General features: G+C 48.6%; 2 protein-coding genes across 7 annotated transcripts; one reads left to right on the top strand and one right to left on the bottom strand.

The window, feature by feature from the left end:
- The first annotated feature begins 175 nt into the window (after positions 1-175).
- Positions 176-24,460, top strand: wdr33 (WD repeat domain 33). 6 transcript variants are annotated; one of them, XM_030362750.1, is made up of 21 exons: positions 176-200; positions 9,227-9,447; positions 10,493-10,561; positions 10,685-10,789; positions 11,116-11,211; positions 11,463-11,614; positions 13,730-13,827; positions 15,277-15,403; positions 16,280-16,434; positions 16,606-16,684; positions 16,948-17,058; positions 17,677-17,771; positions 18,311-18,397; positions 18,493-18,632; positions 18,789-18,941; positions 19,099-19,671; positions 20,104-20,155; positions 21,119-21,449; positions 22,399-22,619; positions 22,870-23,088; positions 23,501-24,460. In XM_030362750.1, exons 2-21 carry the CDS (start codon positions 9,244-9,246, stop codon positions 23,653-23,655), a joined length of 3,222 nt encoding a protein of 1,073 aa, XP_030218610.1. In that variant the 5' UTR covers positions 176-200; positions 9,227-9,243; the 3' UTR covers positions 23,656-24,460. The 6 variants fall into 6 exon arrangements, with proteins under 6 accessions (XP_030218610.1, XP_030218606.1, XP_030218611.1 ...); XM_030362746.1 differs by lacking the exon at positions 176-200 and adding an exon at positions 5,741-5,955; XM_030362751.1 differs by lacking the exon at positions 176-200 and adding an exon at positions 5,741-5,955 and having other exon boundaries at positions 19,102-19,671.
- On the bottom strand, positions 227-5,600 carry dusp28 (dual specificity phosphatase 28). The gene is made up of 2 exons (XM_030362828.1): positions 4,264-5,600; positions 227-3,016 (listed from the first exon to the last, which is right to left on the bottom strand). The coding sequence occupies exons 1-2, from the start codon at positions 4,609-4,611 to the stop codon at positions 2,912-2,914; spliced, it is 453 nt and encodes a 150-aa protein (XP_030218688.1). The 5' UTR covers positions 4,612-5,600; the 3' UTR covers positions 227-2,911.
- Positions 24,461-25,035: the final 575 nt, after the last annotated feature.

A 25,035-nucleotide genomic window follows, 5' to 3' on the forward strand; every position in this document is an offset into this window, starting at 1 on the left:
GGTCTTTTTTTTCTCTCTTATTTTAGGAAATTGTCGCAATACCCAATCGCATCTAAACAGATCTTTTCCGATGACATCAGCCATGGTCAAAGACCAATCAGGTGTTAGTGTCCACATAGGCCCCCCCTCCCGCTGGAATATGACCGGTGTTACCGCTGTCGATCGTCGGCTGAGGTCTCTATAAACGCGGGCCAAGCAAGGTAAACAACAGAGGATACTAATAAAATAAGTTGTGATCATCCAAATACTTTATTTAAATGTTTTAATACACAGTGTCTACAATGGCAATGGCTTATTTGCATAGTAGAACATTTGAAATAGACATTTTCAAAGCTTATTGTTAGCTTATTGTTAGCTTATTATAAGCTTACTGCTTGCTTACTGCTAGCTAACGGCTAGCTGACTGCTAGCATAATGCTGGTATTGGCAAAGTCGTAGGGCCTACAAAGTATGGGCTCTTGAGTCAGGAGATATGTTCAGTTCTAAATCAAAGGTGGGAATTCCACGGGTCAGTTAAACAGGACTTCACAACATTCACATTTTAACCCTGGATTTAACCACCTTTGATCAATATAACTGGACTCACAGTGAAAATAGGCTAGCATAGATTAAGTATACACAAATATCCTATGCAATTCAACACATCTTAAGACATTAATCTTCCCTGATAAGTATGGATGCTCTAGTTGGATGTTTTGATGTTTTGCTTGTTTTAAAGTTCTTAGTCTTTTTAAATGTTTTAACATTTAACCACAACACGTGGTTCTATCTATGTCTTTGTTCAGTCTGTTTTTCTTCCCTCTGTTTTTTCTAGTATTTTGGAAGTACTTCACAATGAGAAGGTTAAACCTGAGATATCGTTAGTACATACAGCGCTAATGTATACACAGCGAATTAGTTCACCAAGTAATACTGAAACTAATTATATACTACTTCTTTGTAATCAAAATGTGTCGATATACTAACACAGACATAGCCTCTAACTATACGACTGAAGAACAAACACATGTGTTTGTCAAAAGGAGTGTGCACACTCCTAAAATACAGTGATTTATACGTTTGTGTGCGTGCGTGTGTGTGTGCGCCTGTGTTTGCGTGCTTGTGCTTTTGTCTTTATGTGTGTGTGTTAGCTATAGATTAAAAATCTTTAATGATAGCCTTGGACTATTTTAAACCTTACTGATCTACTACACATCATTGAGTTAAAGACATCTTGTGGTAATACTGTAGCAGCTACAATGTGAATGGCCGTACACCTGACGCTATCATTTTTGCTGTAGCTCTTAAGACTTATGCGTAAAAAAATGTATTTTTGCCTCATTTTCTGAATTACTTAAAGTGAACATCTTATAATTACAAAAACATAAAGTAACACACTAAAGACGTAAGATTATATTTAGTAATTTTTAGCTGAAACTTTTCAGCCACTTACTTTTACACAATATCTTTTAGTCTAAGCATAGCCCTTTTGTTTTTTAATTGCATCGTTCTATACTGCTGTTTAATGCTTGTCCTTTCCTTGTTTCTAGTTTTATATAATTCCCTGAAAAGGGAATCGCATCTGCAGCGTATTATTAAGCTACTATTGCAAATGGCGCTGTTATTATTCTACATTTACTTTATATATTATTTTGATTCTTTAATTTTTTTACGCTGACTTATTTTATTTAGTCTATGGCCCCAACCTAGCCTGGGAACCGAAAAATATCGCAAGTTCATGTTTAATTTGCTTTGCAGATAAGCTCTGGCTCTCCCCTCGTACATAAAAATTGTCCGCCCAACACGAGACGGCTGCCGCTGATGTAGAACGGCTTGTTGATAACGCAATCGAGACTTGATGGTATGTTTTCGCTTCAAGAAGGGGAAATGACGGCAGATTTAGTTGAGAGGAAAGGTGCTTTTTTAGTTGCTGTGATTGTTTAAGGGCATATCCAACGGCGTCCAGAGGCATTTTAGTCTGCGCCAGTTCGTGACGCTCTTTGGCTCAAACAAGCCAGTGTTTGAGCCAGTACGGAGACCTCCTCTGGACGCGGAGGAAGAGGGAGACCTTTACTGGCACAAACAAGCCAGTGTTTCCCCATGTCTACACAAATGCGCCTAAATGCGCACGAAATTCCTTCATTGATTCTCAAAATGATTGCCGGTTATTAAATGCATGCAGAATTTTTATCAGAGCACAGTAGGATCTGGATAAGGACATCCTGCCTCCACCTAGTGGTAAGAGAGGGAACTGTGGAGCCTGTGGTTAGCCTACAGCTCACAGCTATACACAGTTATGTTAATGTGCAAGATTGAATTTGAAATTGTCATATATATTTAAAATCATAGTTGGGAGGAAAGGTAAAAAAAACATAAGGCCTTTGAATCCGTTGAGACTGATCCGTAACGGCACTTGACTGCGGTCAGGTTTCCATTGTCTGCGGAGACTTTGTAACAGATACTGCAGCAGTTCTGCTTACACAGCAAAAATGTCAAATTGAGCAGAAGGTCAACAAAAGTGGTGCCTCAGGCCTCAGAGACGGAAAGCAAAGAGACCTATCCAACAGAACAAGACCATGTGCTAGCCACTAAAGCTACATGCTCGATGGCTTGAGCACTACAGAGCGAGCCCATTGTCGGCACCGTTGCTACGTTGATTGAAGAATGGAATTGTGGGAGTTGTAGTTGAACCAGTTGAGAACAGTATTGTCCCATGGTAGAAAAAGTAACTGTCAGTAAATGTGCCAGGGTAGGCTTAAATAAACCTAAGTACAAGACATCATTTTAACATGAACAAATGGTTGAGCCGGTTGAGTTCCAAGAAAGAACAAAAAAATAAAAAATGTAAAAAAATAAGCGAGAACGATGAAAGTTGAACTTGAGCACGGTGGTACCAGCGCCAGTGTTCGCTAGAGATCCTAGCGGCCCAGCCTCAGTCTGCCCCCCCTCGCCTGGTTCTGAGCTCCTGCTCGTATCGCTCCAGCTGGGCCATGAAGCCGGGGTTGGGGTCGATGACGTGGCGAGCTGTCTTCACTTTCTGCCGGAGAGGAGGTGGAGGAAAACAGCACAGGTCAGGATATAAAATTCAATGAAATCGAGTGGATTTTTCCAGCTTTCAGGGATGCACATTGTGGTAAGGGAGTTGGTGAGGCCACCCCTTCACTGTAAAGTGCTTTTGGTACCTTGAAAAGCGTTAAATAAATGTGGAAAAAATATTAGATGGAACTTTTAAAAGAAAAATCGCATACTATATCACAATCGCAATATCTCATCTCATCTCATCTTCGTCCGCTTATCCGGGGTCGGGTCGCGGGGGGAGCAGCTCAAGCAGGGGGCCCCAGACTTCCCTTTCCCGGGCCACATTGACCAGCTCTGACGGGGGGATCCCGAGGCGTTCCCAGGCCAGTGTTGAGATATAATCTCTCCACCTAGTCCTGGGTCTTCCCCAAGGTCGCCTCCCCACTGGACGTGCCTGAAACACCTCCCAAGGGAGGCGCCCAGTGGGCATCCTTACCAGATACCCGAACCACCTCAGCTGACTCCTTTCTAAGTAAAGGAGCAGCGGCTCTAATCCGAGTTCCTCACGGATGGCTGAGCTTCTCACCCTATCCCTAAGGGAGACGCCAGCCACCCTTCTGAGAAAACTCATCTCGGCCGCTTGCACCCGCGATCTCGTCCTTTCGGTTATCACCCAACCCTCATGACCATAGGTGAGGATAGGAACGAAGATCGACCGGTAGATCGAGAGCTTTGCCTTGCGGCTCAGCTCTCTTTTCGTTACAACGATGCGGTAAAGCGAATGCAATACCGCCCCCGCTGCTCCGATTCTCCGGCCAATCTCACGCTCCATAGTACCCTCACTCGCGAACAAGACCCCGAGGTACTTGAACTCCTTCACTTGGGCTAAGGATTCATTTCCTACCCGGAGTAAGCAATCCACCGGTTTCCTGCTAAGAGTCATGGCCTCAGATTTAGCGGTGCTGATCCTCATCCCAGCCGCTTGACACTCGCCCGCCAGCCGATCCACCAATCGCAATATTGGTCAAAATAATCACAATTAGATTATTTCCCCAAATTGATCAGCCCTAGTTGGTAATGTCGAGGAATCTGTCTGAACATCATCCAGAACCTTTCATACTGGGAGTTCAATCCCCAAACCCTTGCCTTAGATCATCTTACATTGGCACCCTAAACGTTTAATCTACGGGGTTGCGTTAAATTAAATACCACCCACACATAGCCGTGCGTAAAGTTAGCTCAACAGGCTAGGCTACCGCGGCTCACCTGCAGGGCGTCACCGAGCGAGAGCTTCCTGTGCTTCAAGAGGTATGCCACACACACGGTAGCAGAGCGACTGCGTCCGTTCTTGCAGTAGACGACGGTGCGGCCGCCATGCTCCGCCTCGCTCTGGATGGCGTCAGCGCAGCGGTCGAAGTGGCAGTAGAGGTCCTCGTTGGGGTCGTCGTACACCGGGATGCGCAACATGGCCACGTGGTCGGCCGCGGGGAACGGCTGCTGCCTGGACACGTTGATGCACAGCGTCACCGCCTCCTGCTGGACGAGCTCGGTGCTGCAGGCCGAGCGCGCGTTGCTGATGAGTAAGGCCCTGGTCACCTGACAAAGCTGGAGCATCCTGAATGGCTGGGGGGGGGGGGGGGGGGGTGCGCTGCGTCCGAGCTTACCCTCACCGGGTGCCTTACTTCTAAAGCAGAAGAACAAATTAATAAAATAAGGTTAAGTGGTACTTTACTTAATCCCAGGACAATAATAGAAATTCAAAAGAGAAAACGTTAAACATATCTAGATACACAGTTTAAAAAGTAAAAGTGTTAACATACAAAAGATATTAAAGAATATAATAAGTTACATAGAAGATAACATAAAAACATAACAAGAAATAAATAGAAAAATATATAAATAAACACAATAAAATATATCAGCACAAAAATGCTACAGACGATTAAAGAGCAATCTCATTTTCCTCTTGGTCGGCAACTCAAATCCGAGGTCACTTGTGTCCTTTGCTTTAAATATACATCTCTCCATTTTAAAGTCTCCATTTTACAACAGTTTAAAACATTTTAAACTAGCCATCGTCTGTATCCTATGTCCTCACAACCCCTCACTCTGCACGCCTCAACTGGCTCATCAAGGACACTGCTACAATATTCTGACAACTGCGTCCAATCACAGCCGAGCACTGGCTGCCCTATAGGTCAAATCTCTATACCCATATATATTATTTTATAATTTCGTTTTTTCCTTGCATTCCATTGATATTGTTATTGATTATTGATAAGGTTTCACCCGTAGAGGCGGTCTGGTCCCGAGTCCTCCTGACCTCGCTGGTGTTGAAAGCAGGCGGACTATTTTTACTGCTTGTCTCACGGAGAGAGCTGCCCGCCTCGCTGCGGCGCTCCCTGGGTCGTAGTGCCGCTCAGAATGGAAAGTTGGCACTTTATTTAACGGCCCGTTCAGTGGTCAACAGCATGACCGGGACAAAAATGAAGACTTCGTAACTTTAATTTTGATAAATAAATAGGGTCGTTCTTTCAAAAATGTTTTCTCAAGTGTGGATTGAAACGTTGTTTAAAATATTTGGCTTCGACGGTTGGGCTACGGCGTTGTGTGATTAATGACCTCAGAAATAGTGACCGGTTTTGGACCCTACTGTGAGTGCGCGCGCATGCGTGTCTGGCGCGCGCTTGTCTCCTCGTCTGCGTGATGACGTAACATGACGCGGTTGGCGAACCCCCCTTTCCCAGAATGCATTTCTGCTCCGAAAGCGAGCAGCTAGGAGGAGGAAGCGCCGAGATGACGGAGTCAGCGGGGTGGCTGCAAAAAACAAAAAAAAATGACTTGCCGATGTCCGTTTGAATAAACTTTAAGACGCACCCCCATCATACATAGAAGAAGAGCTATCTAGCTCGTTTAATTCGTAGCTAGATCTAGCTATCTGCGTTTGGATTATTGTCGGTGAGTTTCTAGCAGCGCGTTGTTGTTGTCACGACTTCGACCGGGCCGCCATTTAATTATGTTGTCGAACCAGAACGGAGACCTCCTCTGGACGCGGAGGAAGAGGGAGACCTTTAACATGCGTTTTGAAATGTTTTTATAACCACACTGCCCGATGTGATGTAGAGGATAGGACTAAATAAAGTGTTGGAAGCGCCACAGGGATTTGGTCCACCAGCAGTGTTGCCAGATTGGGCCCAATCTGGCAACACTGTCCAACAGTCCAGGTAGCATGGCTCATGTTAGCCCCGAGCTAAGCCCCCCTTTAGCCGCGTTGTAAACACGACCTAAGAGTCGTGAGCGGGGTCCCGTCCTAGTTAAAGTACGAGCAATGTTTCCCAAGAACACATTAAAAACAGTTGGTGGCCGTCGACGGATCGGGTTTTAAATCCTCCGCGGGTAGATGTTCGTGTCCCCCCCCCCCCCCTTCCTCGACAGTGAGCTAGCCAGGGTTAGCACCGTGGAGGTCCTCAAGGGAGTCTGAAACAAGGAGAATCCTCGTGGTGGTAGACCACCACTATACTAATAACTAATCATCCACCAGTGGTGGTTCGAACTGGACTGATTTCCCCCGGCTTACAGTGACGGTACGTCCGCAGGGTGAGGGCTGCAGAAAGACGCTTTAAATGTAATTGTAGTTGAGGTTTTTTGAAGTGGTTCTCGTTGTGCTTGGTTTCACTCCAATGTGTATTACACTACTGTGCACCTTTTCTAGAGTGGGTGGGTTTCTGATGCTGTTGTATATACTGCATTTTAAATTGTTAACTATTTTGATGTGTGGGTACACAATGTGTTTTTAAATGTTTGCTGGATTTGCATTATGTGCCATATATGGTGTTGGCGCGGGAAAGTGTCTCCTTCAATGAGGGTTGCTTACATGGTACCGCCCCCCCCCCCCCAACTGACTCAATTTCTTTCCTTATGATTGACAAAACGACTGTGGTAGCACATTTTATTTAGTTATCATATAAATTAAGTACATCATAAATTTGTATCTATTTGAATTATAAAAATGTATCTTTTTTATATAAAATCGCATTTGACTAGACAAGTTAACTTGCACATAAACCTAAGCAATAAAAAGACGCAGCTAGGCCCACATTCCTAACTAACTACCATGGGCCATAATTATCATTATCTTAAATTGTCTTGGTGAGCTGGTCTTTGCCTATTGACAGCTTTGAATTGGCCATTTTGCTTCCTCAGTCAGGTTAATAAATTTCACCTCTGATCCTATGGTCAAATTATTGTAGAAATAAAAAGTAGTAAAAACCATCCAACTGAATCAAGAAGATCATTTTAGCTAGCTGTTATGTAGAAACTCTGTTCTTGAGTCCTGTTAATCCATCTGAGAAATATAGTTCAGCGGTCAGTTGAAAAGTAATGTTAGGTTAAAAAACATACTAAATATGCACATTTATTTAGATATATTTACAGGTTATCTTAAACCCATATTATTCAGGCTGTCTTATAGCTTATTTGATGGTTGATTTTTCTATTGTGTGTTTAATGGTAGTCACTTTAGTCTCCCTTCAATAGAGAACAATGCACCTCAGAGAAATGGTTTATAATATCGGTTGTGTTATCGGTGACAACGTGATATTTACTGAGATCTTAATATTGGCAAATCTGATGTTCAGTGTTTCTTAGTCTGAAACATTGAAACGTGGGCCTGAAGAAAGGTTCCGCAAAAGCCTTCAGAATATTCACAAAATCAATGCCCTCAAAGTGTAATGTATTTGGTCATTAAATGACAAGCCCATCTTTTGCTAGTTTGAGATTTTATCTATTGTGGTATTTTACCATAATGGAGAAAATCTCGGCGCAATTGGGAAAATAAGTTGTATTGAATTTATTTGATGTTGAATTTATTTGGTTTTAGAAAAACTCATTTGTATTCAAAAGTATGTTAATAATTTTCCTAAAATGGTCATAAAAATCAATATATTCTGTAGGATATGGATTAATATTCACCATTCGCATTCAGTCTTGCAATGTTAATTATAATTATGTGCTTTCAAGTCGTATTTTTCTTGTTTTACGCATAGTGCCCCCTGGCAATAAAACATAGGTAATATCTTGTGTTGGAATTCAAATTTTTCTTTAGGATGGACTTCCTATCATAATGGTTACGTTACATGCCGCGTAGTAATTTCGATTTCTATGCATTTTAAATCAATGTCTGTCACTCAATTGTACATTAAGTCCATTGTTTGTAATATTAGACAGAAAAGTTAGTGATTGCCTGGTTCTCTGTATTTTCCTGGTTGACTGTCTGTCGCCTAGTTGTGAGGGAAACTGCACGCCAGATGTCCTGAATAATCATAAGTCTTATGAAAGTTGTATTTTTGGTTTGAATACCTAGTCTTCCGTGACCCTGATGTATACATCAAAATGTTTTTTTTATATTCTTCCTTCTGAGGAAACCGCATATATCTGTGCTTTATTTTGTACACTATGCAGAGTTATACTGGAATGGTGGGAAAATCAACATTTGTAATCATTGTCTAGATAACACAGTGCACGTTAAACCTTGAACAGTTTGTCTTCAGTTGCCTGTGCCCTGATTCAGACTAAGGTCTTAATGTGTTGGATTTAATTGAATAAATATTCAGGTGTTTCAGGAGGTATTTTTTTTAAATAAGATTCCATTATGGTTCCCTCTTTTTCACCCATTTAGAAGTCACTGACTATTTGAATACGAATTAACCTAAACGAACAAGCAAATTAACGCTGCAAAATAATGTCAGAATAACCCTTAAATAAGTTGTACAGTAAGTGAGTCCTTAAGCTCAATCCACTATCCCTCTTAGTGATGAAATCTACGATCTAGCTCTCTTGGATGAAGTGAATCGAGTCATTTAAGGTGTTGTTCAGTGGAACCCGACACTCAATGTGATGTACAGTCAGGACAGGGTTATGTTGAATCAACACAAACACTCACTCTTTCCATACAGATATAAAGACAACGCAGGGAGCGAAACCTCAACTTTAAGTCATTTCACAGGATGATCTGATTGCTTGTAAAAGCCTTTACCAGGATGTCGAACATACCCAATTTATTAGGACTCTACTTTAATTGTCCGTCACGCGTGTCGGTTGAGCCTCTCCACCGTACCCCGTCTACATGTGTTTATTTATACTCACACAGTTGACTTTTTACTACGTATAACACTGACCTGCCTCTTGACGACGCCACCACTCAAACCCCCCCTCTCCGTCGTTGTTGCAGGTGTCCCGGGCGTCACCATGGCGACCGACATCACCTCGCCGCCCCGGTTCTTCCACATGCCGCGCTTCCAGCACCAGGCCCCGCGCCAGGTGTTCTACAAGCGGCCGGACTTCGCCCAGCAGCAGGCCATGCAGCAGCTCACCTTCGACGGCAAGCGCATGCGCAAGGCCGTCAACCGCAAGACCATCGACTACAACCCCTCTGTCATCCGGTACCTGGAGGTACGCCCCAGCCTCTACCCGCCCGTCTCCTTCTGTTCTTCACCTGCCTCTTTTAAGTTCATAACCTGGCCCTATGTGTTCCTGACCTGCCTCTATGAGTTCCTAACCTGGCCCTATGTGTTCCTAACCTGCGTCTATGTGTTCCTAACCTGCCTCTATGTGTTCCTAACCTGCGTCTATGTGTTCCTAACCTGCCTCTATGTGTTCCTAACCTGCGTCTATGTGTTCCTAACCTGCGTCTATGTGTTCCAACCTGGCCCTATGTGTTCCTAACCTGGCCCTATGTGTTCCTAACCTGCGTCTATGTGTTCCTAACCTGCCTCTATGTGTTCCTGACCTGCCTCTATGTGTTCCTGACCTGCCTCTATGTGTTCCTGACCTGCCTCTGTGTTCCTAACCTGGCCCTATGTGTTCCTAACCTGCGTCTATGTGTTCCTAACCTGCCTCTGTGTGTTCCTAACCTGCGTCTATGTGTTCCTAACCTGCGTCTGTGTGTTCCTAACCTGCCTCTGTGTGTTCCTAACCTGCGTCTGTGTGTTCCTAACCTGCCTCTGTGTGTTCCTAACCTGCCTCTATGTGTTCCTAACCTGCGTCTATGTGTTCCTAACCTGCCTCTGTGTGTTCCTAACCTGCCTCTGTGTGTTCCTAACCTGCCTCTATGTGTTCCTAACCTGCCTCTATGTGTTCCTGACCTGCCTCTGTGTTCCTGACCTGCCTCTATGTGTTCCTAACCTGCCTCTGTGTGTTCCTAACCTGCCTCTATGTGTTCCTAACCTGCCTCTATGTGTTCCTAACCTGTCTCTGTGTTCCTAACCTGCCTCTATGTGTTCCTAACCTGCGTCTGTGTTATTCACCTTCCCCTTTTAAGTTGTTAACCTGCATCTTTATGTTCTTCACTGTCGTAATCTTAATCTGCGTCTTTGTGTCCCTTACCGGTCTCTGTGTGTTCTCCTTCTCCTTCCCTTCGTTCTGCTCATGTTCTCTGCGTATATAACGTCCGGTCAGCTCGCTGTCACTCTTGACTCAAGTGTTCTTGTTCCGCCAGAACCGGCAGTGGCAGCGGGACCAGCAAGACCTGAGGGCCATCCAACCAGACGCCGGCTGTTACAATGATGTCAGTACCTACAGACAGTGTGACCATCAGCTATGACTCTTTGCATTCTGAGTGTGTGTCTACGCCACTCTTTGGAAGAAGTATGTGTCTAATGTGTGTGTTTGTGTACGTGCACACCCCCAGCTCGTGCCACCCATCGGCATGCTGAACAACCCCATGAACGCCGTGACCACCAAGTTTGTGCGGACCTCGACCAACAAAGTCAAGTGCCCCGTGTTCGTCATCAGGGTAAGAGACGGCCCCTCACACGCTGCCCACCAGTTCATAGACTAAGGCCACCTCTACTTAAGGTTAACCGGCCAGCCCCCCTTTCACCCATTTCAAATGTTTGGCCTGCATGTATTCATGCCAATTATGGCCCCCATTGCACTCCTGACCATCCTGGAAGGAGGGGGCCCTTTGAGACTGTACCTGTGAGTAAGGGCTACCAATAAAACTGAACTGAATTACCTGCTCCTTGGAGACAAGTATCTGGATTCATGGTCAGTCATGTTAGGTGAAAGTGTCTGCTCCTGTTCTTCCCCCCCCCCCCCCCCCCCCCCTCCCTGGTCCAGTGGACCCCCGAGGGCCGACGCCTTGTGACCGGGGCCTCCAGCGGGGAGTTCACCCTCTGGAATGGACTCACCTTCAACTTTGAGACCATCCTACAGGTGAGCCCCGCCGAGCCCTCACTGATCTATTAGCAGTTAGCGCAGGCTAACTAATAGATCAGTTTGGAGAATATTGTTTTTGGTGAATATCTATATAACACAAGAACTGGGTTTTTCGTCTGTGTAATATTGGCCTACATTCTGAGTTCTGTGACCCGTGTTCTATTGTCCCAGAGTTCTGAGTTCTATTGGACACCGCGCCCTGGTTCTGATGTGTTCCCTGTCCCGCTGTTGTCTCCCCCCCCCCTCAGGCCCACGACAGCCCGGTGCGCGCCATGACCTGGTCCCACAACGACATGTGGATGCTGACTGCTGACCACGGCGGCTACGTCAAGTACTGGCAGTCCAACATGAACAACGTCAAGATGTTCCAGGCGCACAAGGAAGCCATTAGAGAAGCCAGGTTTATACCCCATCTACCATTTTCTGTAGTCCATCCCAGTCGCTCGGTACTAGCGTGTTTCTCCTCCTGTGTCTGCTCCACGACGCGGTCCTTAGCAACGGTCGCCGGGCATACGGGCATGCGGTCGCATAGCCTCGCCGAGTTGTTTCTGATATCCCTCGTGTTGCTGCTCTATGTGCCTGTGGCTGTTTTTCATACTTACCTTTATTTATTCCTGTGTAAAGAAAACGCAAAAAAGGTTGATTTTTCTATTTTCTCTGCAGTCTTGTTGAATAAAGTGATGGATATTCTAAAGGTAAACACCTGTCTCCATGGCTAGGCCCGATGAGATCAGTCCGACCAATAAAGTTGTGCCCAGGCATGTAAACCTTAACCAATAAAGTGCCAGCATTTCAGAACCAATAAAGCATTGAGTTAAGGGTCTCGGAACCAATAAACACTGAGTTGGAGGGCTGCCCTGATAAATGAGAACCAATGAAGTTGCAGCATGCAGAAGGATGGTTCTCCCACACAACTTCCTATCCCCACACCTAGTCCCGATCACTGGACCCCACGGTCTAACCAAACTATTAGCTCTCAACGTTCAAACTATTGTTCACCATGGCCCTATCAAGCTTGTAAGCCTCTCAGCTAAAGCTAGCAGCATCTCAGCTAAAAGCTAGCTGCGCATCATTGTCCCTCGGTGGTCCAAAATCTGAACCAGAACCTCCAGTTGCAATAGGTACGTGCCCCCATTAGGGGGCAGTAGTGATAGCAGTAGCCAGGGGGGGGGGGGGGCATCAGAAGCACAGCTGGTCGCGTTGCGGCAGCATAGATCACAAGCTTGTTCCAATAAAGTGGTTGAGTAATTTTTGTGTTGATAGTAGTAGTAGTTAATACACCTAGTTCTTCACACAGACTGTTGGCCGCACCCTAACCCCTCCAGCCAACCCAGACCCTTTGCTGTTTCACGCCACCTCTGCCCTCTTTGACTAACGGGTTGTGCCACAGTGAACCTGGGATAGGCTTTTAAATAAAGATCCACCACCATCACCTCCCCAGATCAGCAGAATATGGCTTGCCACACTCATTGATCAGTGATTCAATATTACCATCAGATTTGTGTTTTTACCTTCAGATTTTACAGTCAAATATGATCTTCCCAGGGTCTGTCTAGCTGAGCAGAATTGGGAGTGTGTGTGAGTGTGTGTTTTTGGGAAGGCATGTAGTTGATTGTTGGGGTAGGGTTGAGCTATCAAAATCAATTTATTCTAACACGCTTCCAATTTGGACAGGGCCATTGGACTTGTGCCCTGTGTGGGTTAGATTTGGTTGTGTGTTTTTGTTCAATGTGAGGACTGTGGGATTTACAGGACATGTAAGTGACGCCAAATGGCCAGCAGATGAAGCTGTTTCCATTTTTCCACCTGTGACTCCAGTAAGAGAATGTATTTTGTTGCTGTTAAAACTAAGGTCTGAACACAACCGCCACAGAGAGTTGGTAATCTAGGAAGCAGATCTAAATCGTGTGGAAGGGAAAGGTGCAAGAATAGCTCCATTGATAATATTAATATTTGCTTATCGCCAGTGTTGATTTGGGCTGTAGGGCATGAGGTCAAAGGTCATAAACAAACACGGTTCAGGAGGCCCTGTCATCAATGACTATGAAGGTCTCTCGCCCACACCCCTTACTCATCGCACACAAGTGAGTCTCGTGAGCGGGTTAGTGAGCAGGTCGGTGGAGCCTTCTGTACCTCTGTTGTTCTGGTGGACAGCTAAACACTGTCCTGTGGTTTCTCATAGAATAAGACGACATGGAAACTAAGCCCCAGGGCTGGAGTTGGTTTGCGTCTGTATACACAGTTGCTACACCTCCACCTCTATTGGTGTGCTTTTTTCTGTGGATTACGATTAAGAATCCTCAAGGGTAAATCCAGGCTGAGGATCTACACTGCCCCCTTCAGGCAGGTTTTTGTCACTCTGACTGTGTCAGCGAGTCTGGGGGTCTTGTAGCTTGTGTGGTGGTCGGGAGGCTCCGGTTGGGGGTCAGGGTGGATGAGGGTCAGGGTGGGGGTTAGGGTGGGGGTCAGAGTGGAGCACTGTGCTGATGGTCTTCCTCTCCCTGCCTGTGTTCAGCTTCTCGCCCACCGATAATAAATTTGCGACGTGCTCGGACGACGGGACCGTGCGCATCTGGGACTTCATGCGCTGTCACGAGGAGCGAATCCTCCGAGGTCAGTCTGCCTTACACACACACCTTACACACTAACACGCACACACACGCACGTCAAGCAACGCACTCACACAGCAACACGTACACAAACACCTTGCACGCAAACTCGTCAACATGTATACATACCCTCCAACATGCATACACACGTCAACACGCATTATATGCATACATGAGCATGCACACGTTACACGCACACAACAACACGCATATTTCCTCAAGTATGCATATTCTTCATCACACATTTTAAACACGTACACCTCCATCTCATACAAGCACACACACACCGTGTGTCCCAGGCACAAGCATTTGAATGTCCACACAATATGTCCTGACCCTTGCCTGGTGATGCTGCTTAAATCAGACACCAAACACAAACACACATAATCTCACGTACACATACCTCACACACACTTAACAGGTTTCTTGCACACGCACTGGCATTATAGCCCAGTAAATTGTTACAAGTACACAAAAGATTTATCGCCCCTGCTGGTGAATGCATGCAGAACCGGCTGCATTGTTTTTAATATCACTACGTAGGCTGGGAAACGGTTGTGATGATCATTCAGGGGTGACCCATTACACTGGAGGGTTCATCCCCTACAGCTCAAAGCAAACAGAGTGTGGATTTCACCCTTTCACCACAAACACGAACTAGAATGATATTGTTTCATTGGTGAAAGACACTGAAAGAGCTCGTTTCAGTCTTTGGGACGTGTCAATAAAATGTTTTGTTTTTGCACATAAGACCGTAGTGTGCGCACACACACACACACACACACACACACACACACACACACACACCCGGAGACCAAGGTCTGAGGACCACACTGTGACTTTTAATCAATTTTAAATTAGGGTTACCTAACCCTAACCCTTTCAAATTAAAAGTGAATTTTAATTGGCAACAAAAAAATAATTGGAGCGACTTCAGACAACTAATTAATTACAGCTTCTATGTGTAAACCATACAAAATATTAACAAGAACACTTTTAATAGTACACCAAGAAAAGGTTTATGTTTTGGTCACAATATTTTACAATAACTGGTTAACTCTGCCCTAAATGAAGGCATAAACCTTTTGATCCCGTTGTAGTTCCAAAACGTTAAACAACTGAAATATCTCTTGCTTCTATTATGGTATGTACGATCAATACCCTGCATCCAGTTTCTTGTCCTCCCAACCAGCAGCTGGTGAACCAGGACCTGAATAGACTAACCTGGATGTCCTGCTAGTTTACACCATTGCATTCAGGGCCCTCCACTGCAGACCCAACACGTAGCAGCACCCCTTCGTTCACCCTGACATGAACAGCACCACTAGCCCAGGACCCTCACCCTCTGCACCCCTGCACTGGATACGCGTCACACTCCCCACCCTTTCCTTCTGTAAAGCTGTTGTTTATAACGTGCCTCTGCTTCTCCTCCTCCCCCCCCCCCCCTAATCAGGTCACGGGGCTGACGTCAAGTGCGTGGACTGGCACCCCACCAAAGGACTGGTGGTGTCGGGCAGCAAGGACAGCCAGCAGCCCATCAAGTTCTGGGACCCCAAGACGGGCCAGAGCCTGGCCACGCTGTGAGTTCTGCGCTTACCTCCGCAGTGCGGTGGCGTTAAATTATTGCATCTGTCTTTGAGTTTACCGTCCAGCGCGCAAAGCGGTCGGAGGAAGACGACGCAGGACAACAAGAGCTGCTTCCATCTGTGAGCGTGAGGAGCTAGCGGTAAACATGCATGGTGCGTCCGCACTATGTACGTTTACTGCTAGATGTTCACACTCATTGATTAACATGGGAGTCGATTGAAAGCGTTTCTTGCCCAGCCTTGTTTGCTGGAAGGGAACTGGCTATACAGTCGATGCTCAAGGCAAAGCATGTGGTCAATATGGGAGCGATGACAACAATGTCAAATACATCAGTAGAAAGTGGATTATGCTGTAACTGGAGTGTCGAGGGGCGATGAGAATTGGAACACAACGGCAGTGTTATTGGACGGAGTTGCGAGAGACAGCGCATCGTAGGTCAGATCTGCCAACAGTCGTCCTCGTGTTCAAATTTTGCCTGAATGTGGAATGTATTGATGCATGTGCTCCTAGTAACCTACTAATTAAGTGCCGCTTGTGCAGGTACAGGTACTCCTTAAGGTATAGTGCAGGTACTCATTAAGGTATAGTGCAGGTAAGGTACAGCGCAGGTACTCTTATAGGTACAGATACACTTAAGATACAGTATGTCTTGCTTATGATCAGCGAAACGTGTCCAAACTTCACCAAAACCATGTATTTCTATGTATTTATCTGCGGAACCGTCATTAGTAGTTTGCAGTAAAACCTGGCTGTGTGTCTAAAAGAGTTCAACACACCCTTCTAACCAGCCTCAGGAGAACTTCACCGTCTAAACTCATCGTCTCTCCCTCCTCGTCTCCCCCCAACCCCCCCCCCCCCCCCCTCTGTAGCCACGCCCACAAGAACACGGTGATGGAGGTGAAGTGGAACATGAATGGTAATTGGCTACTCACGGCGTCACGTGACCACCTCTGCAAGCTGTTTGACATCCGCAACCTGAAGGAGGAGCTCCAGGTTTTCAGGGGACACAAGAAGGAGGCCACAGGTACGGCGGCCTGGTGCTGGTGCTTCTCTGCTACTGGTCTTGGTACTGGTGTGTGTGTGTGGTGTGTGTAGAATAACGTCTGTGTCTCTGTGTGTAATATATCCCGTGTGTGTGTGTGTTTAATCTATCCTGTGTGTGTGTGTGTGTGTGTGTCATCTATCGCGTGTGCAGCGGTGGCCTGGCATCCCGTCCATGAGGGGCTGTTCGCCAGCGGCGGGTCGGACGGATCGCTGCTCTTCTGGCACACGGGGTAACCATGACAACGCTCTGTTCCTATGTCGTGATACGTCCTCAATTCCAACAAAATACAACTAGATAGGAATATATAGATATGAAGATATATGTATAGATTATATGCGTGAGAATGCTCAGTCTCACGCAGTTCAGCCCATCTGAGAGTCTCGTGTTCTGGGTGACCCACGTGGGTGACCCCTAACACGAGGGTGGCCCTCAAGGGGGACGCCATATCTAACACGACCCTCATGGGTGCTTGTTCCCCCCCCCCCCCCTCAGCGTGGAGAAGGAGGTGGGTGGTATGGAGATGGCTCATGAGGGGATGATCTGGAGTCTGGCGTGGCATCCTCTGGGACACATCCTCTGTTCTGGCTCCAACGACCACACCAGGTACTGCTCGACCAGAACCCACACACATCCGCTCATGGAGAACCTTAAAACATCCACTCGTCTAGAACACACTCACATCCACCTATGGAGAACACACTCACATCCACCTATGGAGAACACACTCACATCCACCTATGGAGAACACACTCGCATCCACCTATGGAGAACACACGCACATCCACCTATGGAGAACCCACGCACATCCACCTATGGAGAAAACACTCACATCCACTGACGGAGAACACACTCACATCCACTCATGGAGAACCCGCTCACATCCACTCATGGAGAACCCGCTCACATCCACCTATGGAGAACGTACTCGCATCCACCTATGGAGAACCCGCTCACATCCACCTATGGAGAACCCGCTCACATCCACCTATGGAGAACCCGCTCACAACAAATCAGTTGGATAAGGCTTAGTTTATTTCATTCTTCCCAATCAAGAAGCGTGGTCCCTCGATCGTTCACCGTCGCTAAGCTATGTCATGCTAGCCGTGTCTGTAGTGCAATATGCGATTCACATTGACGTCTGACATGGTTCGCACCTCTTAGACATAAACCCAAAGGAAGGCGTGTTTAAAGGTGTGTTTCCTGGGTGTGTCTTCTCCGCAGTAAGTTCTGGACCAGGAACCGACCCGGGGACAAGATGAGGGACCGCTACAACCTGAACCTCCTGCCGGGGATGTCAGAGGACGGCATGGAGTACGGTGAGTTCATGGGTCAGGGCACGGCACTACCCGGGAGTCCACGCGCCGCTTCAGCCCAACCCGGCATATAGAGTTGACCTCAGGTGGTTCTTCACAAGCTACTGGCGTGGCACGTCCCGGCTAAACCTGTCCTTGTGTGTTCCGAGCTAACCGCTAGCGTTGATGTCCTTGTGTGTTCCGAGCTAACCGCTAGCGTTGCTGTCCTTGTGTGTTCCGAGCTAACCGCTAGCGTTGCTGTCCTTGTGTGCCGAGCTAACCGCTAGCGTTGCTGTCCTTGTGTGTTCCGAGCTAACCGCTAGCGTTGCTGTCCTTGTGTGTTCCGAGCTAACCGCTAGCGTTGCTGTCCTTGTGTGTTCCGAGCTAACCGCTAGCGTTGCTGTCCTTGTGTGTTCCGAGCTAACCGCTAGCGTTGCTGTCCTTGTGTGTTCCGAGCTAACCGCTAGCGTTGCTGTCCTTGTGTGTACCGAGCGAACCGCTAGCGTTGCTGTCCTTGTGTGTTCCGAGCTAACCGCTAGCGTTGTTGTCCTTGTGTGTTCCAGATGACATGGAGCCCAACAGCATGGCCTCCATCCCTGGTATGGGCATCCCTGAGCAGCTGAAGGCGGCCATGGAGCAAGAGCAGAGCGGTAGGAAGCCCCCCCCCCCAAGTCAGTCGTGTGTCCGCTGGCCCGCCGGGGGTTTGTGTTGTCAAGTGACGTGTTGTTGATCTGTGGGCGACCAGGGAAGGACACGGCTGCGGAGGAGGAGATGTCCATCCCAGGGCTGGACTGGGGCATGGACGAGGTCATGTCCAAGGACATGAAGAAGGTTCCCCAGAAGAAGGTCCCTTACGCCAAGCCCATCCCCGCTCAGTTCCAACAGGTAAGACTCCCCTCTGACCTCTCTCCTGACCTCTGACCTCTCCCCTGACCTCTGTCCTGCGATGAAAAACTCACCTGTCGTCGGTCTGTGATCAACAAACGAGTGACGACATGGAATAAAGCGTGTGTCTGTGTGCGCGTGTCTCTGTCTCCCCAGGCGTGGGCTGACAACAAGGTTCCTCTGGTGCCCCCTGGTGGCGAGATGCCCAAGGAGCGCAAGGTGGAGCCGCAGAAGGCCGACGGGAAGAAGAAGAGCCAGGCAGAGATGGAGCAGGAGATGCTGCAGTACAGCAACCCCATGATGATGGAGGTAGACACGCGCTTACTCCCAAGGAGGTTTAAGATGTCAGATTCACTTTTCTGAAGGCTATGACTCCAGCGTTACTGATGATCTCTTGTGTGTGTCTGTCCGTGTGTGTGTCTTTGTCTGTGTGTGTGCGTGTCCGTGTGTGTGTGTGTGTGTGCTGCAGATGAAGATGGACGGCCCCCCGCCAGGCCAGGGGCCCATGCCGCCCTTCCCGGGCCCCGGCTGCCCCATGCCCCCTCCCCCCCAGGGGTTCCCCCCTCAGCAGATGCCCCACAACATGGGGCCCCCGATGGGCCCTGGAGGCATGCAGCCCCCCTTCATGCCTCAAGGACAGATGGGGGCCCCGTCGGGACCGCCGCCCCACCAGGGGCCCCCTCAGAACATGATGGGACCCACGGACCACCACCAAGGCATGCAGAGGCACCCGGGCCCCCACAGGAACATGGGCCCACAGGGGCCCCACGGCATGGCCCCCGGGCCCAGAGGGATGCAGGGACCCCCGGGCCCGGGCAACATGTTGGGCCCTCCCCCCCGAGGCATGGGGCCCAGAGACGGGTCCCAGGGGCCCCCACCTCAGGGTGGGATGATGGGCCCCCCGGGGTCGATGATGAGGCCCCCGCTACGGACACACGGCAACATGTCCAACAACTATGGGATGGGCAACATGCAGGGCCCGCCCCCGGGCGGCATGCACGGGCCCCCAGGGAACATGCAGGGGCCTCCCTCCTTCATGGTGAGCGCCATTAGAGAGTGAAGGGAGTGAACGATTGGGTGAACAGATGAATGGGTGAAGGAGAGTTGGACAACGACTGAACAGATGAATGGGTGAAGGAGAGTTGATGAACGACTGAACAGATGAATGGGTGAAGGAGAGTTGACCAACGAGTGAACGGATGAATGGTTGAAGGAGAGTTGGACAACGATTGAACAGATGAACGGGTGAAGGAGAGTTGACCAACGACTGAACGGATTAATGGGTGAAGGAGAGTTGGACAATGACTGTACAGATGAATGGGTGAAGGAGAGTTGGACAACGACTGAATGGGTGAAGGAGAGTTGGCCGACGGGTGAATGGATGAATGAGTAGTGGTATGGTGGGTCATTTTCCAAAAGCTGTCGCTGTGTATTAATGCCATCTGTTTGAATCTGTTTCCGTGTCTCCCAGGGACAGAACTCAGGGCCGATGATGCACGGCATGGGACAGCAAGGACCCAACGGTGAGTGGGGAGTTTACTAGTGGTGAAACGGATCAGTGTGTCCACGGTTCGGTTCAGATAACCGTTTTGGGCCTCGGTTTCGGATACGGTTCGGATTAGGATCATGTCCGTGATAGTAAAAAGGCGGACTACTTTTTGACGGATGGTTTGGGGGAGAAACACAAAAATGAATGAGACCCACAGGCTATTCCTCAAATTTCCTCTTATTGTCATTTCCATTCACCTTTTCCATTCACAAATTGTCATGGACCGCTTAAAGTTTAAAGCCCAGTTTGTTTTGAACGCTGACAGGCTGAAGGGAGGGGCGGGAAAAGTCTCATTGGCTCGGGCAGCACTGGAGAGAATGCATTCCGCTGGGTCCTAAACACCCTTTTGTATCGGACGTAGGCTACAGTAGGCAAAATACGCTACATAAGGCAATGCCTTCATGAAACCGAAATCCGCGGATCTCCAGAATGCTCCGAACTGTGGTAAACGAACCGAACGGATTCGGATACAATTCGAATCCGCTGCATGCCTAGAGTTTACAGACCCCCGCAACTTAACGGCATAGACCCTCGAAGGAGGCACTCCATCCAATATCTACAACTACCGACCTTATGAAGGGGGAACTACGAACCCCTGCATAGTACCATTAGCCCAAACTAGATAGAAACTGTTGCCTCACTATGGGAATAGATAAAAAAAGTAGTTTGTCTTGGGGTGCTTATATCCATTTTGTATAAGACATACATATATATAATAGAGTTTGTGCAAAGTTTACAAAACTTGTTTTCTCTCAGGTCTCATTAATTTGGTCGAAATGAGTGGTTTAACCTTGATCCCTTAGAAACTGCTCATTTATTTAAACGGTAAATGTATTTCCACTACATTGGTAGTGGAATGTAGTGTTACGTGACGTCGTTGAGCAAAGAAAAACAAGCCATCAACCCTGATATCCCTGTGATGGTTTCCTGTTTTCAGGAGACCCCAGAGGTCCGCCTCCTAACCACCACATGGGACCCCCCCACGACCGCCCGGGTGGTCCCGGTGGTCCGGGTGGTCCGGGCGGTCCTGGGGGGCCAGACCAGAACCAGGGCGCCTACTGGGGGGACAACCAGCAGGGGCGACGAGGACCCCAGGACTTTGAGGGGGGCTCGGACTTCCAGGGGGGCCGAGGAGAGGAGGGTTGGAGGCAGGGAGCGAACCAGGGCTACCAGGGGGGAGGAGGAGGAGGAGGGAGGGGTGGAGGGAGCTGGGGCAACGAGGGGTTCCCCCGCGACGGAGCAGAGTTCAGAGGGCGCAGGGACATGAGGTAAGCCTGCTCAGCTCACTACCCGCCATGACGGTTGTATGCATGTGTGGAGGATGGAGTGATGAAGAACACGCTTCTGCGTCGATAACTTCTAACCGTAGCCTCTATCCAAAGACTGAACCGAGGACTAAACCTAACCCACGTTGGAGTTGACTTGATATTAGAGATCAAAGATATGATTGTTTACTAGGCGTTATTGGATAAGGATTAAAGGTTGATGGTATAGATAAGATGCAGATTTCTGTGATATTAAAGATAAGAATGTTTCCGTGATATTAAAGATAAGAAGATTTACGGGATATTAAAGGTATGAAGGTTCATGAAAGATATAAAATGTTCAAATTTAAAGGTTGGGTATGGGATTTGCGAAACGGCAGCAGATTTTCAAAAACACAACTCAAATGGTCCTACCCCCCCTTGTTCAACACTGACTCTGACTCCGCTCATTCCAAGTACATGGACGCGCAATCATGCACGAGCGAACACAGATGCGCGAGAGCGAGCCATTAGCTAGTTAGCTAGCTCCAGTAGCTACCGCAGGATAACAACAAACAAGCTTTCTCTGGGTCACGAGCTTTGAGTACGTGCACGAAGGGGTCGCGTGGGGAAGGGGGAGTGCAGTACGACCGTTTGATTGACGTACTTACTGTCCAATGCCACTCGGTGGTTCTGAAAATGATTGGCTGGAGTTTTTCGAGCCCTGCCCGTTCCACAGATGATTGACTTGTTTAATTTTCATGTCAGTACTTCTAACTCAGCGTCTGTAAGTGGCTTATGGTAAGGATTTTCAAGTAATTTTGCAAAAATGGCCAAAGAAGAGGATTCCATACCTAACCTTTAAGGTAAAGATATTAAGGCTCGCCGAGACGTTGACACACAGCAGCATGTGAAGCTGAGGGCCGGTACCAGCGCTGTATGAATACATTCCTGACCGTCCCGTCTCTTCCAGATTCCGGGGCGGAGGTCCAGGTCGTCCGGGGGCCCGCGGGGGGGGTGGAGGTGGAGTAGGAGGAGGAGGAGGAGGAGGAGGAGGGTACTCGGAGGAGTACGGGGCCCAGGACGATAGCTTTGAGGCCCCGGATGAGATGGGCCGCGGCTGGGAGGGCGGCGGCGGCGGCGGCCGGGGCAGACCCCCCCGCGGTGGAGGTCCGCCTCGAGGTGGAGGAGGAGGTACGGAACCCAACATAGTGCATTGTGGGACGGACGCCACCTCTGCTCTGCTGGGCGGCGGCGGTGCAGAGAGAGGAGGCGGGCGTGCGTTTGGGAGTGTGTGTGTGTGTGTGTTGGCGATTGTGTGCGTGTTCATAATTAGTTTGTGTGTTCGTAACCTCTCTGCAACGTGACATATGCGACGCGTTCCTAATAGGTGTGCGTGTCTTCATAACCTGTGTGTGTGTGTGTGTGTGTGTGTCCTCTCCAGGCCACGAGGGTTACCGCGGTGACGGCCAGCCGATGCTGGACAGCTCCTCCCCCGGCGGAAGGGGGGAGCGCCCCCCGCCCTCCTCCATGCAGGGCATGGACATGGCGTCCCTCCCCCCACGCAAACGGCCCTGGCACGACGGCCCGGGCACCGGAGACCCCCGGGACCCCCGCGAACCTCCCGGTGGAGGAGGAGGAGCTGGAGCAGGAGGGCCTGAGGGTAAGAGGAACATGGGGTGCTCGCTAGGTTCTAATAAATCGGAGGGCTCTGATTAGGGTTGCCGCGGTATACAGTGTTACCGGTGTTGGCCAACAGTGTTTGTGATGTTCTCTGTATGTGTAGTAAATGAGTCACGTGACGGTATCGGATCGGAGCGTAGACTTGCGTACTCGCCGTTACCCGATCGGGCCTTTTAGGCAGCATCCGAGGCAATTCCGATACTGGTATCGGAACAACTTTAGTTCTGCTTCATCGACAACTTTTTCCGTCATGAAAAGCAAAAATCGTTTAAAGTTGGACGCTATCGGTCAGTTTTGGAAAAACGCAAATCTTCACGTCGAGGGTTTTTTTGTGCGATTTCTTTCGATTTTTCTCGTTTGAGTGACCGTCGAATTGTTCTCTGTCCCGACAGGTCGCCCCCCCCAGAGAGGCGAGGAGGGGGGCTATGGGCCGGCCGTACGAGGAGGTCGTGGGGGTGGGGGCTGGGGTCCAGGAGGAGGTGCAGGAGGTCCCCCTCTCAGGAGAGGAGCACCCAGAGGAGTCCCCCGTGGTGGCCGCGGCCGGTAGTGACCGCTCCCCCCCCCCCCAACCCCCCCTTTCACATTGGTGTTGGGTGTCCCGCCCACTGACCTGGTTCACACTGGCCGCCACTGTGTTGATCGACACAAGACTTGACCAATGGGCCGGCAGAGTGACCAGATTTAGTTTCTGAATCAGTGAAGTAGGATTTTTTTTTCTTTCTTCTTCTCACCCCAATGGAAAAGACCTTGTAGCCGCCGCGAGGCTTTGATGGCACCATGTGCGTGCCCATTGGCCATGCATCACAGCGACCATGTGACCTCGGCGTGGCCTCTGACATGTAACCCCCCCCCCCCACCCACCCCCCCGGGCGTCATGTACACACTGTGTGACTCCTCCCCCCCAACCCCACCAGGCGTCACATACACATTGTGTGACCACCCCCCCTCGGACACTAACGCGGGTCGCCTGACGAAGTCTCGAACCCGAACTTTTAGTCAGAGCCCCGTGTTTCACGATGCACCGTGTTGGACACCCGACTTATGCGGCGGCCTGGGCGGGAGGTCCAGGGAATTAATCGTCTCTCCGGTCGCTCCTGAAGGCTCGTCCCGACACGTCAGCTGTCGCGTTCTCCTCCCAGTGAGGACCTCTGCATTCCCCAATCCGCTCCGTTTATTTAAGTTCATTTTTTAATTGTGATCAACGGAGGACATCAATCCTCACCCCATCCCAGGAACCTTCCGACCTCGGGGTGTCTTTCCTCTGTTTGTAAATGTACAGTTTGTCTTGGGTTGCTTTTGTCCATTTTGTATAAGACTATATAATAGAGTTTGTGCAAAGTTTACAAAACCTGTTTTTGTCTCCGTCTCTGATTTATGTGCTGACCAAATGATCGGTGTGACCTTTACCCGCTAAACTGCTTGCAGAATTTCGACTAATAATTTAAGGGTACATTTATTTGAAACCTTAAATGTTTTTCCACTGCGTTGACAGTGGAATGTTGTACTATGTGTACAAGTACTTAAGTACTTCCGCTCAATTTTAATTTCCCTTCAGTACTATGTCTGCGGTAGTTAGTGGGTTTTCTCCGTCCAAATTTTGTGCGTCCAATCAGCGAACAGGGAGTGGCTGAGAACTGATGTTAAAGTCAGCTCTCGTTGGCTGACATCTTCACGCACGGTGTTCAGTTTGTTTACAGCCTGCGCGCAACGTGATTCACGGCCAAACGTTAGCGATTGGTTATGGCAGATCCAGTGTGGCACTGGGCAGATGCAATTGTTTTAAACTTCGACAGACACCCGCCTTCAACTGAGTTAACGTTTATCAATTGAGTAGGTCGAGACTCTGTGCAAATGAAATGAAGTAGGAGAGTCTGGTAGGACCAGGCTACCCTTTAGCACGTGTAAGTGGAAATGCGTGTATGGGACA

This window comes from Gadus morhua, chromosome 8 (assembly GCF_902167405.1).
Source record: "Gadus morhua chromosome 8, gadMor3.0, whole genome shotgun sequence".
Taxonomy (NCBI): Eukaryota; Metazoa; Chordata; class Actinopteri; order Gadiformes; family Gadidae; genus Gadus; species Gadus morhua.